At 38.0% G+C, this 20,112-nt stretch overlaps 1 protein-coding gene and 1 pseudogene across 5 annotated transcripts; one reads left to right on the plus strand and one right to left on the minus strand.

Moving 5' to 3' along the window:
* LOC139979955 (tyrosine-protein kinase Fer-like) overlaps nt 1-13,358 on the minus strand; it is a 34,598-nt pseudogene extending 21,240 nt beyond the window's left edge.
* Nucleotides 188-18,765, plus strand: LOC139979953 (programmed cell death protein 2-like). 5 transcript variants are annotated; one of them, XM_071991223.1, is made up of 7 exons: nt 188-206; nt 14,403-14,503; nt 14,966-15,132; nt 15,585-16,067; nt 16,436-16,534; nt 16,834-16,982; nt 17,606-18,765. In XM_071991223.1, the coding sequence occupies exons 2-7, from the start codon at nt 14,408-14,410 to the stop codon at nt 17,737-17,739; spliced, it is 1,128 nt and encodes a 375-aa protein (XP_071847324.1). In that variant the 5' UTR covers nt 188-206; nt 14,403-14,407; the 3' UTR covers nt 17,740-18,765. The 5 variants fall into 5 exon arrangements, with proteins under 5 accessions (XP_071847324.1, XP_071847323.1, XP_071847320.1 ...); XM_071991222.1 differs by lacking the exon at nt 188-206 and adding an exon at nt 13,427-13,568; XM_071991219.1 differs by lacking the exon at nt 188-206 and adding an exon at nt 13,430-13,581.
* The last annotated feature ends 1,347 nt before the right edge of the window (nt 18,766-20,112 follow it).

Below are 20,112 nucleotides of genomic sequence, written 5' to 3' on the forward strand. Positions count from 1 at the left end.
GTTCTCCTTCAGGAAAAGTGCCAATTAGGAGCAGGAGAACAACTTTTTTGCTATGTTATCAATTAGGATGGGTTTTTTTGTGGCTTGGATGTTAAAGAACATGAATGGAAGCACATGTGGTTAAAAAATTGGGTAAAATTGAGGCAAGTTTAGATCAGTTTATCCCAGGAGCAGCGGACGAAGATTGTTTACGGCCGAGTAAAGAGGTTTGTTTACAAGTGACAAAAAGTTCTGGCTCTCGTAGCAAAAAATTTTCACGGTCATGGTACGGAAAATTGATGGTGCCAAGAAAGGCCAACTTGTCAGCTATCCAGTGATGGGTAGCGTTTAGCAAGTGAAAACTTCTATCTAGACTTAGAGAGGGCAATACTTTTGTGACTTAGTGTGTAAGTCAATGGGGCTTTTAATGGGCGTATGCTACCTTAACAGTTAATATAGTAATTTATCATGTCTTATTTATAGAGGTAGGTTAAAAGTCATATGTATTTTCCTCCCAAGTTCATTGCAGACATTTCTAGTCAGTTAATTAGGACATTTAAGTGTCTCATGCCATATGGTGGCCAAAGCAAGAACTTAAGTGCAAATGATTGGTCATGGATTACCACTTTTCTAGCACATTTTCACATACATGTATGGTCATTTTCACAATCAGTGGTGTAACTTTCAATATTGGCACTTATTGCTTTGTAACTCAGTGACCAAATACCAGAATTCTTAGATTTTTTGCCATTTGACCATCCTTAGTGAAGTCTACCTTGGGTAGCTTAACAAACTTTTTCGGTTTCTTCAGGTGGATTTGGTGGCCATAAATATGCTTCAAATATGCTAGTTCAGCCATACACTTTCAACTACACTGTTTTTGTCAGAGCCTGTACTTTTTGGTGGAAGGTATTTTCCAGTTCTTATTTGGTTGATATTATCAACAAGTGTCCAAACTAAAATGCAGTTGTGTTCCCCAGGTGTCCTTCCTTTCCTTCTCCAAGGACCAGGCTAGATTTTGTCGTTTCGGAGGTGACATTTTCCATTAACAATTTCCGTTAACAAGTTCTAATTAAGCAGTGTAAATTTTGTTAAGTATGGTTGCATTATTTCAATAACTAATGTGTCTAATATCTGGGCCCTAAAATATTTTTCATTTGGAATTTTTAAAAGAATTGTGTAAATTTCAAATTTAATGTTAACTTTTCCGTTAACTTTTCCGTCACCTCTGACACAAAGCATTCTTCAGCCCAAGATTCATGTAAACTTAGTATAGCCATTTTGAACTTATTAAAATATACCTCACCCCCTAACGCAATATTTGAGTAAAATTTGTGACAACATGACCAGTCGTTTTAATTTCTGGGAGATTCTTAACTTTCCGTTAACATGCGTCACCTCCGAAACACCTTGTCACCTCCGAAACAGGTTAGTTGGAAATTTTATCTCTACTTATCCAATAAACATCTTCCTTGGCTAAAACTCATATTACAGTAATTCTGTAGAGGTGTAGCAACCAGTATGATAATATCTTTTAAGAGGTCCTTTATTAATTGGGTCAATTCATGCCAAATCAACAGATTTTTGGGTCGATTCCAAGTCGACCCTCTCAGAATCGCCTGAAATTGATATGGTGTCTTGCCACATGTCTCAAAGGATGAAATTGGGCAAAAAAACTTTTGAAAAGTTTTTGGTTGCTAGGATATGGCCACACCTAGCAACCAAATCCAGATTGCATTTTGAGAGCCCTAAATTTGTGTCAAGTTTGGAGGCATCTTTTGCATAAATGTAAAGTATTTTATGTCTGATATTGCAAATATTATGGAAGACATGTGACCAGCTTTCGAATTTAGCTAATTTTGAGGAAATTTTACGGTCTCAATTTTTCATAACAAGTAATTAAAATGGCAAAAAATGAGATAGGGGCCTTTTCTGGCCCTACATTGAGTGTGCTCTATATTCACAAGCAATGGCATGTTTTAGTTTTAATTTGCATAGGATCCTTGTCCAGTGGTAGTTGTACGGGAAAAGTGCCCAAAAAATGTTGAGCGGGTCGTACCTTTCACGAACAGCGCCCTCAAACTTAAGAAATCTCACTTCTGGCCCTAGTTGGGGGTCCAATTTGGGGCTGTGGGTTAATTTGAATTTTTCTTTAAATACCATTTTTCAGGAGTGTATTGACTCTATTTTTAAAAACTCAAGTCAAAAAGTTGTGTATTTTGTGTTATCTACTCAAATTCACGACTCGAAAATCATGTAGTTCATATGTATGAAAATGCCTGCACAAGCAGATTTGAGTAATTCAAATGACAACAACTTCTTAGCATTGGCATACAGGTGCTTAATAATTAAAGAGGGTGGTACACTAGCATAAGGACTACCAATCAACTGCATTTTCAGGGTCACATGCTCAGCGATGCCTGTGAACAGCGCCCTCAAACATCACATTTTACCAACATTTTGGGCTATTTTGGGCACTTCAAGGTCAAATTTGGTCACAATTTAAACACTTATTTTTTGTTTTCAATACTAAACTAGTAAGACATGTATAGTTATGATGCAAAGAATGAGCTTTGGGCAACTTGGATTGGATATTAGCCCTCTGTGAGGAGACATTATTTTATAGGGTGTTTGACTTGGCCTTATCTTTTTTTTAAATTTAAAAAAAAAAATCCTTGCTTTCCAATAAATTTTCAGTAAACATGGAAATATCTGCAATAGTATTAAAAACTTTCTGCCAAATCCTTTTCATTTTTAAGTAACATATAATGATTTAAGCATTTTAAAGTTTACTTGAATCAGAGTACTGTTTTAACACCGTGTAAATATGGTTGCTTAAAAATATATCTTTTTGCTTAAAGTTTCCTAGAGTCATACAGTCACCCAAAAATTATAAAAATTATAAAATAATAAGCATTTTAAAGTTTACTTGAATCAGAGTACTGTTTTAAGACTGTGTAAATATGGTTGCTTAAAAATATATCTTTTTGCTTAAAGTTTCCTAGAGTCATACAGTCACCCAAAAATTACACCCATAAACGTATATGTTTAAGCTTCAAAAAGTTGAAGTTACAAAAATTTGAACCCTTTAACATGTGATGTTAGTAAAAATTGTAATATATATGGTGTTTGAAATTTTGGCCCTGAGTGTACAAAGTTACACCAATGATTGTGAAAATGACCATATACATGCACGCATACAGGGGGATAGGAGCTTGGGGGGGGGGACTGGGGGCATGTGCCTCCCAACTATTTTTCAAAATAGCAAATGTGCCCTACTGGCAAATAAAATGTGCCCCTTTGATGAAGAACTGTCTTTTGGATATCTTAAGCCTTTGTTAATTTAAAAAAAAAAAATTATTATGTGCACCAAAATTGTATTGATAGCATACTAACAAATCATATACAGTATATTTAAGTGATTTGGCCGGTGTGTATCGGTTTATAGCATAAAGAGTGGTGGTTGTGGAATGAGAAAGTGCCCCTCTGATGTTGTGCCCCCCCCCACTTTTTGGAAGCTTCCTACCCCCTGCACCCACACATACTTATACATGAATACACAAACACATACACGCACACACACGCCATCAACATCGCATAGATTCCTTCGGCCTTCGGCAATTAATCAATAAATTGTTAAAATATCCTACCTGTAGTGAAGGATTTGTGTAATCTCTTCAATTGGTTTTCCCAAGACTCTGTATCAGATTCCATATCCCTTCACAGTCCTCCTCATATGGATCAACTGGAACAAAAAAAATTATAAATGCTATGAATGATATCTGTTGCAATATTAGGCATGAACCCAAGAGGTAATTGAATTGCCACTGGTAGTAGTTTTACTTAAGTGTAATCTTTTTGGAAAACAGGTATTGAAAAATCCCAATCTGCTATTCTCTAGCTATGGTGGTTAGCACAATATAGCTATCTCTAGTTGATCTTAGCATCATATGACCAATTCTTCAGCATCAATTTAAGATACAGTACGGTACTTTACTGAGTATTTGCTAGTGTGACTACAACTATGACTTGAGCAGAAGGAAAAGAAGCAGGTCTATGCAGTCATGCTTGTGTGTATGGATGTATATGTGTATATGTAAGTGACATGCATGTGATGCAACTTGTAAACATAATAACTTGATACTTAATGCAAACTTCAGTTGAGCTCTTACTAGGTAGGTAGAATACCTTTTTGTGAGTACATGGTCCCTATTGCTTTTGGTGGAGGTCAAAGTTCATCTGAGGTAAAAAAAACTGTTAATCTTTAATCATAGTAATTTGAGATAAACTTCAATTAAATTCATGCTTGTTATGTAGATTATTTATAGTGAGTACATGGTCCCTATTGTTTTTCTCAAAGGTCAACAGATGTCAAACATTGACAACCTTGTAAACACCTTATCTTGACAAGACACACTTCAATTGAGCTCATACTTATTATGTGTATTCTTTCGAGTGTTTATATGACCCATATTGTTTTATATGGAGGTTAACAGAGGTCAAACATAGAAACCTTGTAAACAATATATATATCTTAATGAGGTAAAATTCAATTGAGCTTATACAGTACTTGGTGGGTAGGTTACCCATAGTGAGAAGGTAGGTAGGTTTTCTTCTGTGCCAGATGGCTCATAAGGTTGGTGCTTAAACCTGGTTCCCATGATGCAAGTAAAATCAGAGTGAAACACTCCCCCAATCTGTCAATCCCTTGTTGGACAAACTCTCCTTGGGGTTGACCTGGAAGAACATGCTTGGTCAAGATCGCTACTTTCACTATCTTCATCCAGGGTACCTGCAAACCAAAATAAAAGAACCATGTACAATTTAATAATTGTAAGTATGAAATTAATTCTTTCAACAAGAAATTGATAGGTAGATATTGATGGTTTGGCATATAAGAATTTCAGGTATCCTTTGACTCTATATTCAAGAACATCATATTCACTACAAATATTGTATTCTCATAATTAATTTACATGTCATTTCTTCTGACTAGTAGCCGTAATGGTAGACTTACATGGACTGTACTGTATGTTAATCAGTCCATGTACAATATTCAGCCCATAGCCATGTACTGTTGGACACCTCACTAAAGTATGTCATTCAACACATGTGTTGTTTAGAATGATTTAGTACTACAGGTAAGCACACTTTTTTAACTACCCTTTATTTTTTGCAGTGTTATAGTGAGGGGAGCAAGGGAACTTTCCCCAAGGCACAGGGTATAGGGCCCCCTGCCCCTCGGTGCTGATAATGCTCACTATGCCACTGATCGTACAGTACTTGGAGTTTTTGCATGCAAGACATAATCAAAATTTGCAATATATTAAATATATTAATAATATTTGCATATATACCTTAGGCCTAGCCTAATCGTGCATCGTTTTATTGTACTGTACATCAACCATGGACTCTAGTGTGGAGGTTTCCGAAAAGTTCCCACTTTCATGCAGAAGAGGTTATAGCGCTTACACAGGTTAAATCTCTGACCAAGGTGGCTAAATCCTGACTAGTCCAAAATCACAACGTTGCACCACGGTGCACACACACAGAAATATTTCCTGAGTTCTCCGTACGGCATTGATTTTGCACAGGAATGAGATCTCAAAATAAAATATAGTTCGTTATATAGATACAGTCAACCATCTCTGTGAGGCGTTGCAAATGTTCAAAGCCCCCAGTCCCAAGCCCCCCACGGTATGGTACTCATACTTCATGAGCACCTAGCTGGTACATACAAAATTTGGGTCAGGACTTAGTTTGGGTCAAATCCCTATTTTCCTTGGCGCACAGGGCCCGAATCACATGTCAGATATGCCAATTTTGTTTTTGACTTATAAAAAAAATGAAACAGCTCCCATTGACTTTGTGTTAGCTCCGTGGGTGGGGTGTTGCAAATGTTCAAAGCACCCAGTCCCAAGCCCCCCACGGTATGGTACTCAAACTTCATGAACACCTAGCTGGTACATACGAAATTTGGGTCAGGACTTAGTTTGGGTCAAATCCCTATTTTCCTTGGTGCACGGGGCCCCTAACACATGCCAGATATGCCAATTTTGTTTTTATCTACAGATGTACAGTATATCCTGTACTAAGTAATAATGTAGCATGACAATGTTGCCTTTTTGGTGATTGGAAAAGAGTAGACTTTGGGACACATATCATCAGTCACTAACATAGCAAATTCTTTAACTTTAAGACTCGCGCAAAACGAAACGTTAATCTGACCTAGTTTCGAAAGAGGTGTAACAAAAGTGTTAGACACCATCATCAATCCCAGAAAATACGCACACAGCTTGCTACTGTACCTTCGGTAATTAGACACTAGTGTACAGTCAGTACATACAGCTGTGGTCAATACCTACAGCACAGTGTACAAACGATGCAGAGATGGACATATCTCAGGTCCAGCTAAAGATAACAAGGTATCACTTTCATTACTGTGTTCATTTTGTAGCTCAACAAGCAGAAAATTTCACTTGCAAGCAACAGAAAGTTTCCTTTTTCAGAGGGGCGAGTCTTTAATGCCTTTAACTGCCAAAATCTGATGATTAAATCAAAAGATATTTTCATCTCATATAGATACTACTAGACTGGATAAGAGGAGCTTAATTAGGTGTTAGGTGAGACATTTCGGTATTTAGGCTTCATTTTGTTTCCTTTAATACTGATGCTACAACAAAAATTGGGGGTGGGGGGCCGGGGGGCAGAGTAAGACTCAAAACTTATTATAGATTCAGAATCAATTTACCCCCTTGAGTTTTTAAGTTGCAGAAAAGGCAGCTTTTCATCAATGGTCTATATGTCTCATGCTTTACTTATATCTAATGATTGCTGTGTAATGAGATCCCTTTTGCGAATATGATTTGAGGTAATTCTAAAAAATAAGTTTGTGGAAGCTTGGGGTATAGGAGCACAAGGCCTAGTTTTACTAAGACAATGGTCTCCATACAGGAGAGCAGTGGCAAAATTGTGTTCCACGTCATCCATCATTTTGTCAATCTGGTTATAAATGTGAAATTTAAAGGTCTTGTTCATATGAAATCTTGAACAATAAAAATTGTAATCTTTGCAGTCATGCTGGCGTGTGTACATGGGTGTGTTTATGTGGTCATGCTTAGCAGCTTGTAAACACAATATAGATCTCAAGAATGGAAACTTTGACAGTCCCCATGTTTGATACTGTATGTAGGTGGGCTCCATTGAATAAAAGAACCTGATTGTCTTTAAAGATCAAGGTTTGGGGTCAAAGGATTTACGGAAATCCTTGTAAAAGCAATATCTCAAGAAGAAAAGCTTTCAGAGATTACAGGTTACCTGTGCTGATGTATTACACTGTTGTACTAAATAGAAGACTAAGACCGTTTTGGTCATCAATCACTCTTTGTAAATGTCTTTGTCTTTGTAAATATTCTTAATGCCACATCTCTTCCTCAATGCTTTTTGCTATAATACTTAAATCAAGTGTGTTGTTCATCCTGGCTATAACTTTTTATAACATTGAAACCACAATGCAGTTTTTCATTCTGGTTATACATCTTTCTTAGGACTGTTGTATATATATTCCTGTTTCACATGCTGTTTATGATGTTTAATTAAAGGTTCACCTTTATTGGTCTCTTCAATTCCTGTGTCTCTTATCTGTGACAGTGTCGGATTCTGTAATTTAAAATTGTCCAAGAAAGCATGGAAAACGATATTCATAGAAATTTGAAAATATAATAACCTGGCTCTGTTTTTATATATGCATACTTCTAATGCATGTTTCAAAGGATTTGGTACTCACGTCACCCTAAGTGCTTTTTGCACATTACATTGTGTTCAAGCACTAAGTATGACCAAATATAAAGTGTTATGCTCTCAGTACACTTGGTAAAGCATTTTCCTCCTATTACATGTAGGTCATCATTCAAACACTTGATAAGAAATAATGTACTGAGTGTTTGCTATATATGCAGTGCAAATGTCCCTTTACCAAAAGACCCTGTTTAATAAAAAGAAATTGCTCTGCTGTGAATGGAACCCTAATTATAAACCTATTAGCTTAAACCTATAATCCGAAACCAAAATGTCTCCGCCTTGAAGCAGCCAAACAGGCACCATGAACAACTTCGGCGCTGCAATGCAACATCAAACAAACAGTCAAAGCATTGTAGAAGAAAATATGTCAGTAAGACATCTCAAATTCTAGCAGGCCTACGTAGTTTTTCACAAAGGTAGTATGCTATTTTAATATTCTACAGCTCAGTTATTTTCTGTAGCGTTTCACACCAAGAGAGCAGTCCAAACACTAGGTTGAACTGGTTTTGCCCACCATGGTTATTCACACACTTGATATTCCATTCTGGGTGTCACTTACCACATCAAGGACACAGTGGTTCAAACACTTGGTACAAAACACTGAGTGTTTTGTGTACCATCTTAACCAGACAGTAGGGTTGAGGCTAGTGTCAAGGTGTTTCGGCAAAACAGCTAGTTGTGACTAGTTTCAAGGTGTTTCGACAACGCCAGCTAGTTGAGACTAGTTTCAAGGTGTTTCGACAACAAAACTTGGTATTGCTTTCTGAGGGTTCCACTGAGATTAGAGTCAAGGTATTTCGACACACAGCTAGTTGAGGCTAGTGTCAAGGTGTTTCGACAACAAGGCTAATTGGTATTGCATTCTTAGGGTTTCACTGAGATTAGTGTCAAGGTGTTTCAACAACGCAGCTAGTTGAGGTTAGTTTCAAGGTGTTTCGACAACACAGGCTCTATATAGTTAAGGCTAGTGTCAAGGTTTTTTGACTACAAGACTTGGAATTGCTTTCTGAGGGTTCCACTGAGATAAGTGTCAAGGTATTTCGACAACACAGCTAGTTGAGGCTAGTGTCAAGGTGTTTCGACAACAAGGCTAATTGGTATTGCATTCTGAGGGTTTCACTGAGATTAGTGTCAAGGTGTTTCAACAACGCAGCTAGTTGAGGCTAGTTTCAAGGTGTTTCGACAACACCAGCTAGTTGAGACTAGTTTCAAGGTGTTTCGACAACAAAACTTGGTATTGCTTTCTGAGGGTTCCACTGAGATTAGTGTCAAGGTGTTTCGACAACACAGCTAGTTGAGGCTAGTGTCAAGGTGTTTCGACAACAAGGCTAATTGGTATTGCATTCTGAGGGTTCCACTGAGATTAGTGTCAAGGTGTTTCGACAACACAGCTAGTTGAGGCTAGTGTCAAGGTGTTTCGACAACAAGGCTAATTGGTATTGCATTCTGAGGGTTCCACTGAGATTAGTGTCAAGGTGTTTCGACAACACAGCTAGTTGAGACTAGTTTCAAGGTGTTTCGACAACACAGCTATATAGTTAAGGCTAGTGTCAAGGTTTTTCAACTACAAGACTTGGAATTGCATTTTGAGGGTTTCACTGAGATTAGTGTCAAGGTGTTTCGACAACGCAGCTAGTTGAGGCTAGTTTCAAGGTGTTTCGACAACGCCAGCTAGTTGAGACTAATTTCAAGGTGTTACGACTGTCACGAGTATGCTTGACGCAAGTCTAACGACTATCGTGCAGCTGTATAAATTTACTCATGAATATTCATTTGTTGTCTGTTTTGCTCACGAAGTTCAAATTAGTAACATACGACATTCTAGTATATGCTTTGTTTAATTCACCGATTGCTCGACGGGCATCAACGGAATTTGTGCAAGTCTTTGTTTAGATTAATTTGCATAAAATGCAGGTAAAGGGTTGGTATGAATAGGCCGGGTAAGCAGGTCAGGGCGTGGTATTCGTGTTTGGTACAGTATACTTGGTGCAAGGGTGCTGGGTGCACCACAGCAGTTACTTGTGGCAGTTGGACACGATGTCCGTTGGGCGACGTTAGCCCGCAGTACTTCACTATTCTAATATAGTATATGTAGGGGCAACTTCAGTTCCCCGCTGGTGAATTCGTAGCAATATATATATATATATATATATCTTGTCATATATCGTAAAGGACGTACCGAAGCGTGTAAAAGCCGGAAACTGACCGAATTCCGTAAGTGTCTCATTTTCTTATGTATACTAAGTCAAACCTTACTATGCAGTAGAGGGAACGCAACTAGTTAGTCGTATTCTTGTTTCTTATTTGAGTGTAGCGAGGCCGGAATATGTTAGAGATTGGAAGGCACGTATAAAATATATTTATGTGAAGTTTGTTAGTATCGAATGTCTGTATAGGGAGGGCATATTGTAAATAGGTGATAAGTGTTAATAAGGTGTAAAATCATGAGATCATACAGTAAGATCAATGCATGTTTGATATGTTTCATATTGCCGATGTAACGTCTTATTTGTGTGAAATATTTGTTTATACAATGCGTACATTTTACGTTGTGTTTCAGGGTTTTTGCCCCTGGTTACGAGGAGTAAATAAAACTCATAGAAAAGACACACGCCATCCGCCTCGAGTATTTACGTTGTCCAGCGAATAGTTCTACCTTACCCGTGACAACGACAACAAAACATAGTATTGCTTTCTGAGGGTTCCACTGAGATTAGTGTCAAGGTGTTTCGACAACACAGCTAGTTGAGGCTAGTGTCAAGGTGTTTCGACAACAAGACTAATTGGTATTGCATTCTGAGGGTTTCACTGAGATTAGTGTCAAGGTGTTTCGACAACACCAGCTAGTTGAGACTAATTTCAAGGTGTTTCGACAACAAAACATGGTATTGCTTTCTGAGGGTTCCACTGAGATTAGTGTCAAGGTGTTTCGACAACACAGCTAGTTGAGGCTAGTGTCAAGGTGTTTCGACAACAAGACTAATTGGTATTGCATTCTGAGGGTTTCACTGAGATTAGTGTCAAGGTGTTTCGACAACACCAGCTAGTTGAGACTAATTTCAAGGTGTTTCGACAACAAAACATGGTATTGCTTTCTGAGGGTTCCACTGAGATTAGTGTCAAGGTGTTTCGACAACACAGCTAGTTGAGGCTAGTGTCAAGGTGTTTCGACAACAAGACTAATTGGTATTGCATTCTGAGGGTTTCACTGAGATTAGTGTCAAGGTGTTTCGACAACACCAGCTAGTTGAGACTAATTTCAAGGTGTTTCAACAACAAAACTTGGTATTGCTTTCTGAGGGTTCCACTGAGATTAGTGTCAAGGTGTTTCGACAACACAGCTAGTTGAGGCTAGTGTCAAGGTGTTTCGACAACAAGACTAATTGGTATTGCATTCTGAGGGTTTCACTGAGATTAGTGTCAAGGTGTTTCGACAACACCAGCTAGTTGAGACTAATTTCAAGGTGTTTCGACAACAAAACATGGTATTGCTTTCTGAGGGTTCCACTGAGATTAGTGTCAAGGTGTTTCGACAACACAGCTAGTTGAGGCTAGTGTCAAGGTGTTTCGACAACAAGACTAATTGGTATTGCATTCTGAGGGTTTCACTGAGATTAGTGTCAAGGTGTTTCGACAACGCCAGCTAGTTGAGACTAATTTCAAGGTGTTTCGACAACAAAACATGGTATTGCTTTCTGAGGGTTCCACTGAGATTAGTGTCGAGGTGTTTCGACAACACAGCTAGTTGAGGCTAGTGTCAAGGTGTTTCGACAACAAGACTAATTGGTATTGCATTCTGAGGGTTCCACTGAGATTAGTGTCAAGGTGTTTCGACAACGCCAGCTAGTTGAGACTAATTTCAAGGTGTTTCGACAACAAAACTTGGTATTGCTTTCTGAGGGTTCCACTGAGATTAGTGTCAAGGTGTTTCGACAACACAGCTAGTTGAGGCTAGTGTCAAGGTGTTTCGACAACAAGACTTGGAATTGCATTTTGAGGGTCTCACTGAGATAATTGTCAAGGTGTTTCAACGACGAAGCTAGTTGAGGCTAGTTTCATGGTGTTTCGACAACACAGCTATATAGTTAAGGCTAGTGTCAAGGTTTTTCAACTACAAGACTTGGAATTGCATTTTGAGGGTTTCACTGAGATAAGTGTCGAGGTGTTTCAACAACACAGCTAGTTGAGGCTAGTGTCAAGGTGTTTTGACAACAAGACTTGGTATTGCATTCTGAGGGTTTCACTGAGATTAGTGTCAAGGTGTTTCAACAACGCAGCTCTAGTTGAGCCTAGTTTCAAGGTGTTTCGACAACGCTCTAGTTGAGATTAGTTTCAAGGTGTTTCGACAACAAAACTTGGTATTGCATTCTAAGGTTCCACTGAGATATGTGTCAAGGTGTTTCGACAACACAGCTAGTTGAGGCTAGTGTCAAGGTGATTCGACAACAAGACTTGGTATTGCATCCTGAGGAACACTGAGATTAGTGTCAAGGTGTTTCGACAACGCAGCTAGTTGAGGCTAGTTTCAAGGTGTTTCGACAACACCAGCTAGTTGAGACTAGTTTCAAGGTGTTTCGACAACAAAACTTGGTATTGCATTCTAAGGTTCCACTGAGATATGTGTCAAGGTGTTTCGACAACAAGACTTGGTATTGCATTCTGAGGGTTTACTGAGATTAGTGTCAAGGTGTTTTGACAATGCAGCTAGTTGAGACTAGTGTCAAGGTGTTTTGAAAACAAAACTTGGTATTGCTTTCTGAGGGTTCCACTGTGATTAGTGTCAAGGTGTTTCGACAAAACAGCTAGTTGAGGCTAGTGTCAAGGTGTTTCAACAAAAAACTTGGTATTGCATTCTGAGGGTTTCATTGAGATTAGTGTCAAGGTGTTTTCGACAACACAGCTAGTTGAGGCTAGTTTCAAGGTGTTTTGACAACAAAACTTGGTATTGCATTCTGAGGGTTTCACTGAGATTAGTGTCAAGGTGTTTCGACAACACAGCTAGTTTAGGCTAGTGTCAAGGTGTTTCAACAACAAAACTTGGTATTGCATTCTGAGGGTTTCACTGAGATTAGTGTCAAGGTGTTTCGACAACGCAGCTACAGTAGTTGAAGCTAGTTACAAAGTGTATCGACAACAAAACTTGGTAAATGCTTTCTGAGGGTTTCACTGAGATTAGTGTCAAGGTGTTTCGACAACACAGCTAGTTTAGGCTAGTTTCAAGGTGTTTCGACAACAAAACTTGGTATTGCATTCTGAGGGTTTCACTTACTGTACCAGGGCAAAGTGATTCAAACACTTGGAATGCCATGCAGGGTGTTTCAATTACGACATCACAGACACAGTGATTCAAACACCTGTTACAGCAAACTGAGTGTTTCGTGTACCAACTTTACCTAGGGCCTAGATCTGAGGGTTTCGCTTACCTTAGTGATGCAAACAGTTAGTACCGCAAACTCAGTGTTTCGTTTTCCATCATTTCTTGACTTGATTTTATGCATTTCGATTTAACAATGCTCTAAAAGTAACTAGCATCTTCATCTCTATCCCCAACACATCCCAAAACTCCATAATACGATATGCGAATCCGAAACGGAAGTGACGTCAGGGGTCAACTAGCCGTGTTGTCGAAACACCTTGGAACTAACCTCAGCCCACTGGGCGCACTGATCTGTACACTAACACAGATCAGTGACTGGGCGCCATGTGAAGTCAGTGACCAATATATTCCCCTTTAGGTTCACTCAGAACTTGGTTACTTAATTTCCGACCTGTAATCTGTGGAACACAAGGTAAAAAGACATGGTAAGATCTACCTATGTATGATATTACAAGATCGCTGACGTTTTATGGCTTTGTTTGGCATTCAAAAACTCACATTGGCCAACCTGTTCATAGGCCCAGAACGAACCGGTTTTGCGAAGTGATACAATACGCAGAAATTGCCGACAGATGTAAAGCATATCCTACCCAACTGCGTTTTCCTATTTAGTAAAACTGTAAATTTTCAGCCTAATGTGGTCTGCATGTCAGACTCCAAGTTTACCCTAAATTAGCCAATTTTGGCATATGTTATGAGATGAATTGGTGTAGTCAGCTACACTGTGGAGCTTTGTGTTGCATGGTATTCTGCAATTAAACCATGAAAATGACCCAAAAATGTCACCAATAATATCAATCCAACTAAAAACGTAAGAAAAAATTATTTTAAAGCATTGACTTTGTTTAGGTTATGGTACTGTTGTGGGATTGGGGGTGGGAAGGGGTGGGGATGGAGACATGGACTCAGTTATGTACCTGTTTTGCTGAATCAAAAGTGCGTAAGACTACTCAGAAAATACTGGAGGAAAAACTATGTCTTCTAAGTTGATACTCTGGTCCCAGAAGGCTACTAGGACCATATTCATGCACTTGGACAATTGCACCATATAATTAAAACTTTGTTTATTCAGTTTCATTACTGGAATAAAAATACTCAACTACATCATTGTCTGTTGATTGAATTAATTCCCAATCATATCCATGCTTTTATCATTTGGAGTAGACTATTACTGTAATACTTAACTACAGACCATCTTATGTGTCATTTTTCTTTACAGTATATCTGTCACTTTCTATTTTATCAGTCAAAATGGCAGTGTCACCTTTGTCAGTTTTACTTGGGGTAGTAGATACAGAGTGTAAAGAAAACACATCCTGGAGCACTAACAAAATTGGTGGAGTACCCGTAAGTACATCTGTTGTTAATTTTTTTTTTTTCGACTGACTGCTTTTCTACTGAAATTCTTCCAAGTTTGGTTTAAATGTCTGAATGGCAGTAACCAATTTGTTTTTTATCTTTGTTAGATAATTTAGATGGTCAAACAATTTAGCATATGTGTAGAGAATGCCATTTGATAATTCCATCTCAGTATATTTTTTTCTAAACTCAGTCTAGGTATGGTTGTTTGATTGTATTAATATATAGTTTGGCTCAAGCGATAAGCCATCTCCATATGCATAAAAGCATTCTGACATTGGGTGTTGTCTGTTAGGGAGTTACTCCACTAACAAAGAGCTCATTGTCTATTTTCAAACAGTATAGTAGAGTAATATACATGATTTAAAGACAATTATTATACATATCTCTAAAAGGAGACAAAACCAGCATATTTTATTCACTTTTTATCTTTTTGAACTAATCATGTAGGACTGGATGGAACCTGGTGGACAACATCATCACCCAACATGTCCACTGTGCAAGAATCAGCTCTATTTGATCGTCCAGATTTACTGCCCATTAAGTGGCTCTCCTTATCACAGAACTATATATGTCTTTGCTTGCACAGAGAAACCTTGCCAACAGAATATTAGAAGGTGAGGCTTCCAAATATAAACAGTCAACTTACTGTAAGCTGAGAAACTTGCGTAAACATATTTTGGAGGTTGTTTAACTTTTCACTGGGCTGTTCCCTAAGCAAGTGGTGAACAAGTTTAGATCTCCCAGTTTAACCCTCTGTGACCTCGGCCTTTTTTTCCCGTTCCTTCCTTTTCCCCCATACTTTTGAATTAGTTTGCTATCCAGCACATTGGAGTTGGGGGAGTGGAGTTGGGGGTGGGGAGAGGAGAGGGGGAAGCTAATGCTCATGACTTGTAATGTTGGCCTCACTTGCATTATTCAATAATTGTCAAGATCCGAATTGAAACTTCTTTTTTTTTATAAATTACATACACTACATAGATTTTTAACTTCGATCATCGTAAATGTTCCATCCACTATCAAGTCTTTACGTTAAATTGTTTTTTTTTTTTCCCATATTTATTTCAAGTTGGTATTTGCTACGAACGCAAAAGTTGGAGGAGAAAAATGGCACAATTAATACATCAGCTAAGCCAGATGTCACGGACAATGTCCAAGATTGGACGGAAGATGCAGACGACTGGGGGAGCAGTGACGATGATGATGATGATTGTGAAACTGTAGATGAAGAGAAAAGATTACAGTTACTTTTAGAACCTCAGAGAGAAGCAGCTGATATTGAGGAAGGTGAAGAATTAACACTCTGTGATTCACTGACAAACTTAAAAGATCTCAGTCTATCTGAGCCAAAGCAAACATCAGTGGAACAAAAGGGTCTGAGAAGCTTTGTACCTCATTATGTTAATGTGTTCACAGAACCAGAAGAGGAACAAAAATTCACAGCAGATAACGAACAGAGACTTTTATCAGAATATGCTGAAAGAGAAGGCCTGCCCGCTGTTACAAACTGGGATGCAGCATTGTCATCAAAGACTGCTGAAGAGAAGGAAAGGTAATCATGTCAGTTTCATGGTTGCAGAAAGTCCTCCCATTTGAGGGTACCAATATCTGTATTATAAAGGGCAGAGAGAGGTGGGAAGGTTACTTTGGGGGGGATGTTTGTTGGCTGAATGAGGCTGACAATGGATGTATTGAAAGATTTCAAGTTGTAAATGTCTTTTTAATTAGCCCCTGAGGATGGGGGGGGGTGGTTGTCTCACTGATTTCTCTCTCCTCAGCATCACATTCCTGTCAAAAGTCATGTTAGTCACTGCCATGTTCTCCAAAATGTTGGATGAAATCCATCAAGGTGTTTCAGAAAAAGCCTTTCTATAAAAGTGGTTTCCTTTCTTTTTGTTTTTCTTTTTTTGTTTGCAACAGTTTGGGAGAAGTTTATGAGAAGACACTCCCTACTCATGGCAATGTAACTTTCTTGAAGTTCACAAAGAGACTTCGTCGATATCCAGAACAGTGCCTGAGGTGAGATCACTGAGATGTAAGATTCTTATTGTTGTTTGTTTGTCATATTTAATATGTAAATATATGAAAAGAACATTTCATCAGAGATACCTGTAACCAACTTCACATGAATGAATAATGTCAGACTTCTTTCTTGCCTATGACACATTGATGACTCCAAAGACCATAACTAACTTTCAGTGTGAATTTCTTCTGTAAATGATAAATACTTAAATTTGTACCAATTTGGCTACTTACTAGGTGAGGTAAAGCAAAGTTCCAATTTTTGTGTTTTTGTTTTTGGTCGTTACTTCATGAAGGTACTGCTGGAGTGGAAAACCTCTCTTAATGTCTACCTTGCCTACTGGTTTCTTTCTGCCAGTTTGTCAGTATTGTGGAGCTACAAGAATCTTTGAGTTTCAAGTTATGTCTTCTCTCATATCAGTCCTTAGATCTTCTGAAAATAGAGGTAAGTCAATTCATAAAGTCTTTAAACAGTTAGTACAAAGTATAATTGACAATGAGTTTGATTTCATTTCTCAGTATTGACATCATAAAGTCGCATTAGAAGTCGAACTGAAAAAAAGCAACCTCCTCTTTTGACTCCTTCACTGTTGCTTGTTTTTTTGTAATTGATTCTCTAAAAGACAAGAAGAGAACCAGAGGGTAAATGAAGTGAGATTCCCAGGAAAATTATCTAATGTGGTTTTAGTGTCACATCTTGTTTTAGTGCAAAGAAACCAGTGCAAACAGAATCTTGTTATGGGTGGCCATTACTGCAAAATATAATATAAATTTATTAAATGTCTGTTATGAAATATTAATGCCAAATTTTACCAACTATCCGACTTACAAGGAAACATTATTTTTGACAGCAAAATCAGCATCATCAGAGTGTGAAATGTTAATTCAATAACAAATGAAGCGATACTGATATTGATAGCAATTTCAAAGAAACAAGCCACACAGATTAAATATCAATTAGAACAATCTTTGAAGACTAAAACTTTCTGGGCTAGAAGCAAAATGACTAGATGCAAGCTGTGAAGATGGTGATTAATAATTTGATCTTCTCCATTTTATTCTCTGTAGATTCAGCCTTAGATTTTGGCACTCTGTTAATCTACAGCTGCAGTCAAAGTTGTTGGTCCGATGGTTGTACAGTCAGAGAGGAATATGCCGTTTTACAGAAAGATCCAGACCATGATGTCATCGGACATTTATGACAAGAAATAAATGTTACTGTCAAAGCCGTCAGCTTAATATTTCATGGTTTAACACAAGATATAATAATATTATATATAACATAACTTCCAATGTGATAAAAATAAAAAAAAACAAATAGATATACATAAGTGGATGCTTTTTATTTGCGCATGTCAACTTCATTCTCAAGGTTGACAATCCAACTCTAAACGCCTGCCTCTGTCCGTTATACGGCTCCTCCCTTCGGATTTGCTAGCTACCTCAATAGGTGCTCATGGTAGCTATCTCACCAGGTGTTCATGACAGCTATGTTCATGGCAGCTACCTCACCAGGTGTATGTGGCGGCTACCTCACCAGGTGTATGTGGTGGCTACCTCACCAGTTGTTCATGGTGGCTACCTCACCAGGTGTATATGGTGGCTACCTCACCAGTTTTTTCATGGCAACTACCTCACCAGGTGTTCATGGTGGCTACCTTACCAGGTGTTCAAGCCGGCTACCTCACCAGGTGTTCATGGCAGACAAAGACAATAGGAGAATTTGAAAGAAGGTTTGTGAAAGCAATAAAGGGGGATTCTTTGAGTTGGACAGGAGTCTGATCAAACATCACGTTATGTGAGATTGACCTCAAGGGACGTTGAGGAAAATGATGCAGTAGACACTTTTAATGAGTTTAAGGTTAAGTTACCTGTGTTCATCTGTTACAAATTCCTTTTTTACTGCATCGTCGAGAGAATGCTCTTTCTGCATCATGTCAAAAACATAGCCCACAATGGAGAAAGTTCAATACCATGGAAATATTTCTGGTATATAGAAAACATATCGATCGTGATATTTGAAAGAAGTCAATATGTTTCTATTAAATTTTGCATTGTTTTTGAGGTACTGACCTTGTGACATATTCTGTTTTCTTGAAACTATATATTAAAGTGCACCATGCAATGATAGTTTTAATGGCTTGTTTTAAACCAACATATATTTTTGACCATGAATCATCTTTAACTTGTACTTGTTTTCTTGTCAATTATATCAGGCTGAAATCACAGTCATCTATTAGATGTTTGTACTTTTTTAATATTCACTCCATAATCGTACTTCTTGGTTAAACAGCTGCCTGGTCTTTACCTCCAAAAGGAATGCTTTATTTATAGCAGGGATGAGACTGAGCCGGGGGAAAAAAATCTGAAATTTATCGATAGCCGTCCTGGGGGAGGGGTTTAAGGGGAGGGGGTGTCCCCCTCCCCTTTAGAAATTTTTTGTCAGGTAAGGAGGGCTTAGATGCAAAATGGTGGACTCTAGATGGAATCTATCACATCACGTAAATCGCCAAAAAAGTGTGGAATTTCTGCTTGTATAATTTATCCATTAGCTTTTTTGAACCAAAAAAAGGCTTTTTTGCTTGCTTTGTGCTACTTGATTCCACCACTGGTCAAATTCGGTGTTTCTTCCATTCACAGTCCAGCATGTTCGGCAAAAAAAAAAAAAAAAAAAAAAAAAAAAATATATTAAATAAAAAAAAAAAATTAAATCAAAAAAATAATAAAAAACGCGAATTACGAGAAAAAACGCGAAAATGAGAAGATAAAAAATCAGAAATCCGCGTTTCCGCGGAAGAGTCTCATGCCTGTTATAGAAAGTGGTATTTTAGGCTCGCACAAATTTGCAACCAGAAATATTTTCAGCACTACACATGATTCTCACATCCTCCCAAAATGGACTAGATACATTCCTTCACATCAGATTTTCAATTGCAATTTCAAAAGGAAGAAATACAAACATTATATACTGTAAATATTTCATATTTATTTCAAACCTCCGAAGTGACCAGCACCTCCAACCATGATAGAAATACTCACACATGATATTCAATAAATATTATTATATTTTGTGCATCAACAGTTGTGCATCATTATTTTCCGACTCAATATTTCCACACACAAATTTGCAGCCTTTGGCTTCTATGTTGGTGAATAATAGTTTACCCACAATGCATTTCACTTTACCAAGCCTTAAAAGAAGTCATCATCTTTTGGCAGCTTTACATAATATGCTGGTATGACATAAACAGAAACAAGGATGAATGACAACCACATTAAGAGACTACATGTGAAATAACCTCTAGAAACAAAACACTCATATGTCAATATTTGACTTCGTAATTTTGCATAGATGTGATAAACAACAGTTTGTATTTAACCCAAAAAGGTGGTTTGTAGAACTGCATCCCAAAAGTGGGTTTTCGTATAGCAATGTGCATGGTATTTGCCGTCTCATTGGCTGGACCTCTGTGACCCCCTCCCGACACTTCTCTCCACCTTTACCCCACCCTAAGCCCCTCCTTTTAATCAACAAGTTAAAGGGTGCAATAAAGAAAACAGGAAAGAAAGACAAA

Source organism: Apostichopus japonicus, chromosome 14 (genome assembly GCF_037975245.1).
Source record: "Apostichopus japonicus isolate 1M-3 chromosome 14, ASM3797524v1, whole genome shotgun sequence".
Lineage (NCBI taxonomy): Eukaryota > Metazoa > Echinodermata > Holothuroidea > Aspidochirotida > Stichopodidae > Apostichopus > Apostichopus japonicus.

Coding starts and splice junctions, on each gene's coding strand:
- LOC139979953 (XM_071991223.1), top strand. CDS start 14,408: ATGGCAGTGTCACCTTTGTCAGTTTTACTTGGGGTAGTAGATACAGAG. Junction 14,504..14,965: donor ACAAAATTGGTGGAGTACCC/GTAAGTACATCT, acceptor CTAATCATGTAG/GACTGGATGGAACCTGGTGG. Junction 16,983..17,605: donor TAGATCTTCTGAAAATAGAG/GTAAGTCAATTC, acceptor TATTCTCTGTAG/ATTCAGCCTTAGATTTTGGC.